This window comes from Neophocaena asiaeorientalis, unplaced genomic scaffold (assembly GCF_003031525.2).
Source record: "Neophocaena asiaeorientalis asiaeorientalis breed wild unplaced genomic scaffold, Neophocaena_asiaeorientalis_V1.1 scaffold44, whole genome shotgun sequence".
Taxonomy (NCBI): domain Eukaryota; kingdom Metazoa; phylum Chordata; class Mammalia; order Artiodactyla; family Phocoenidae; genus Neophocaena; species Neophocaena asiaeorientalis.
Window position 1 is genome coordinate 1,804,226 of NW_020173678.1, and position 1,911 is coordinate 1,806,136.

The 1,911-nt window shown below is 68.2% G+C and overlaps 1 protein-coding gene across 1 annotated transcript in view; it reads left to right on the top strand.

The window, feature by feature from the left end:
• Positions 1 to 122: 122 nt before the first annotated feature.
• LOC112402638 (receptor-type tyrosine-protein phosphatase V-like) overlaps positions 123 to 1,911 on the top strand; it is a 13,230-nt gene continuing 11,441 nt past the window's right edge. The window contains 5 exon segments of the mRNA XM_024749664.1: positions 123 to 179; positions 464 to 512; positions 745 to 797; positions 1,071 to 1,323; positions 1,495 to 1,758. Coding sequence (XP_024605432.1) covers positions 123 to 179; positions 464 to 512; positions 745 to 797; positions 1,071 to 1,323; positions 1,495 to 1,758 — 676 coding nt within the window.

Consider the following 1,911-nt stretch of genomic DNA (forward strand, 5'->3'; position numbering starts at 1 on the left):
GCCCTGCTGGCACAGGGTCTGGGCTGGGGAGGGAGTGCCTCGCTCTCTGCCCGCTGACCAAGGGGAGGGTGGGGATGGGCTCCCCCTGCTACCGCCCAGCTCTCCCTGCAGACTCAGCCGGGATGGGGTCCCCATTCCTGCGCGCGGTCCTCCTGTGGCTCCCAGGCTTCCTGGCCGAGGTGAGGTGCGCCCCTGCTCTCCAGGGCATCCAGGCCTCCCCCCGCCCCGTGGCCCCACGGCTGGGCTGCATTAAGCAGGGCAGGGGAGGCTCCTTCCCACCCCCCTGACAGGACAGCAGGACAGTCTGCTCCTGGTCCCAGGGCCTCTGCACCTCGGTGTCCTGCGGTGATGCCCTTCGGCCATGTCTGCGGAAGCCAGACGAGAGGACAGCCTTTTCTCTGGTCCTGGCTGGAGCCCAGAGCCTCTGCCCATCTCTTCCCACACCCTTGCTCCCTCCCTACAGGAAGACAAGTGCCCCTCCCTGGAAGGGGGTCCACTCGGGGAGAGTGGAGGTAGGTGCCTTCCATGGGGAGGGGACTGGGCAAGGCTGTTTCTCTGCCCAGACCCCGCCTCTGCTCTGGCCTTTCCCGCCTCTCCTCCTCCTCTGGGGCAGAAGGTGTTGGGAGACTCTGACCCAGCCCTTCTCCCCCGGACCGCCTCTGAGGGTGAATGTCAGCGTCCAGGGGAGGTCTGCTAGCCACACCCTCTGCCTCAGCCGCCTGACCCCCCTGTGGTCCCCGGAAGAGCAGCCACTCCGGGCCCACACCAACGCATCCAGCTTTGAGTTCCAGGACCTGGTGCCGGAAGTCGCTACCAGCTGGAGGCGACAGCCCCACGCCCCTGAGGGCAGAACACCGCTGTCATCCGCACTGCCCACATAGGTGCATGGCCTTCGGGCAGGGGAGGGGCCGAGCCGGGTTGGCAGGGGGCAGGGTGGCCAGAGACGGTGAGGGCTCTGAGGGCCACGCCTGCTGCAGTGACTCGTCAGGGGCACTAGAAGCAGAGGTGACGCCCCGGCCCTGAACTTGGTGCCTCTCTCTGCCTCTGATGCAGCCCTGTTGACGGTCTAGGACCTGCAGCTCCGTAGCTCGGGGAGCCCGTCCCGCCTGGAGGCCTTGCGGGGCGCTGCCCCCGGGGGGCAGAATGGCTACCAGATTCTCTTCTACCACCTGGAGTCGCAGACGTTGGCTCACAATGTGTCCGCGTCCCCGGGCACCCTGTCCGACAATTCTGGTGACCTCTTACCCGGCAGCGAGCGCGCTCTGGAGGTTCCCACCTGGGCTGCCGACCTCCAAGCGAAGCCCAGCATCCATCAGTGGACAGGTGAGGCCAGCGCTCGGCAAGGCCCCAGGGGGCGGCTGGTCTGGGAGTGGGGGGCCGTCCAGAGCCGCGTGCCGTGACTGGGCTCCTGGGCTGCTGCTGCTGGGGTGGTGCCCGGGCCCCGCGTCGGGCCCTCTCTCCAGCCCGGCTGTGCTCTCCCCACCCTTTCTCCAGTGCCTGTGCCTCCAGCTCAGCTGACGCTGCGTGCGCCAGGTGCCAGTGCCCTGCAGGCCTCCTGGAATGGCTCTGGGGGCGCCGCCTGGCTGCGTCTCGTGCGCACAGACCTCTTTGGTGACTCCAACCTGACGGCGGGGGTCACACGGGCCATCTCCAGTCACACCTTCCCTCGCCTCTCTCCGGGAACCCCCTATGAGCTGACACTCAGCGCTGTTGCCGGGCCCCATCTGGCAGCAGGGCCCAACGCCACCGAGTGGACTGGTGCGTGCTGGGTGGGTAAGGGGTCGCCGCAGAGGCTCTTCAGTCAAGCAGGCAGGAGCCAGCTGGTGGGGTGGGCTTCCAGGAGTCCTGCAGGGAAGGGGTGAGGCCTGCCTGGAGGGGGTGCCCTCCTGCAGGCTGGTGGCTGGAGTCCAC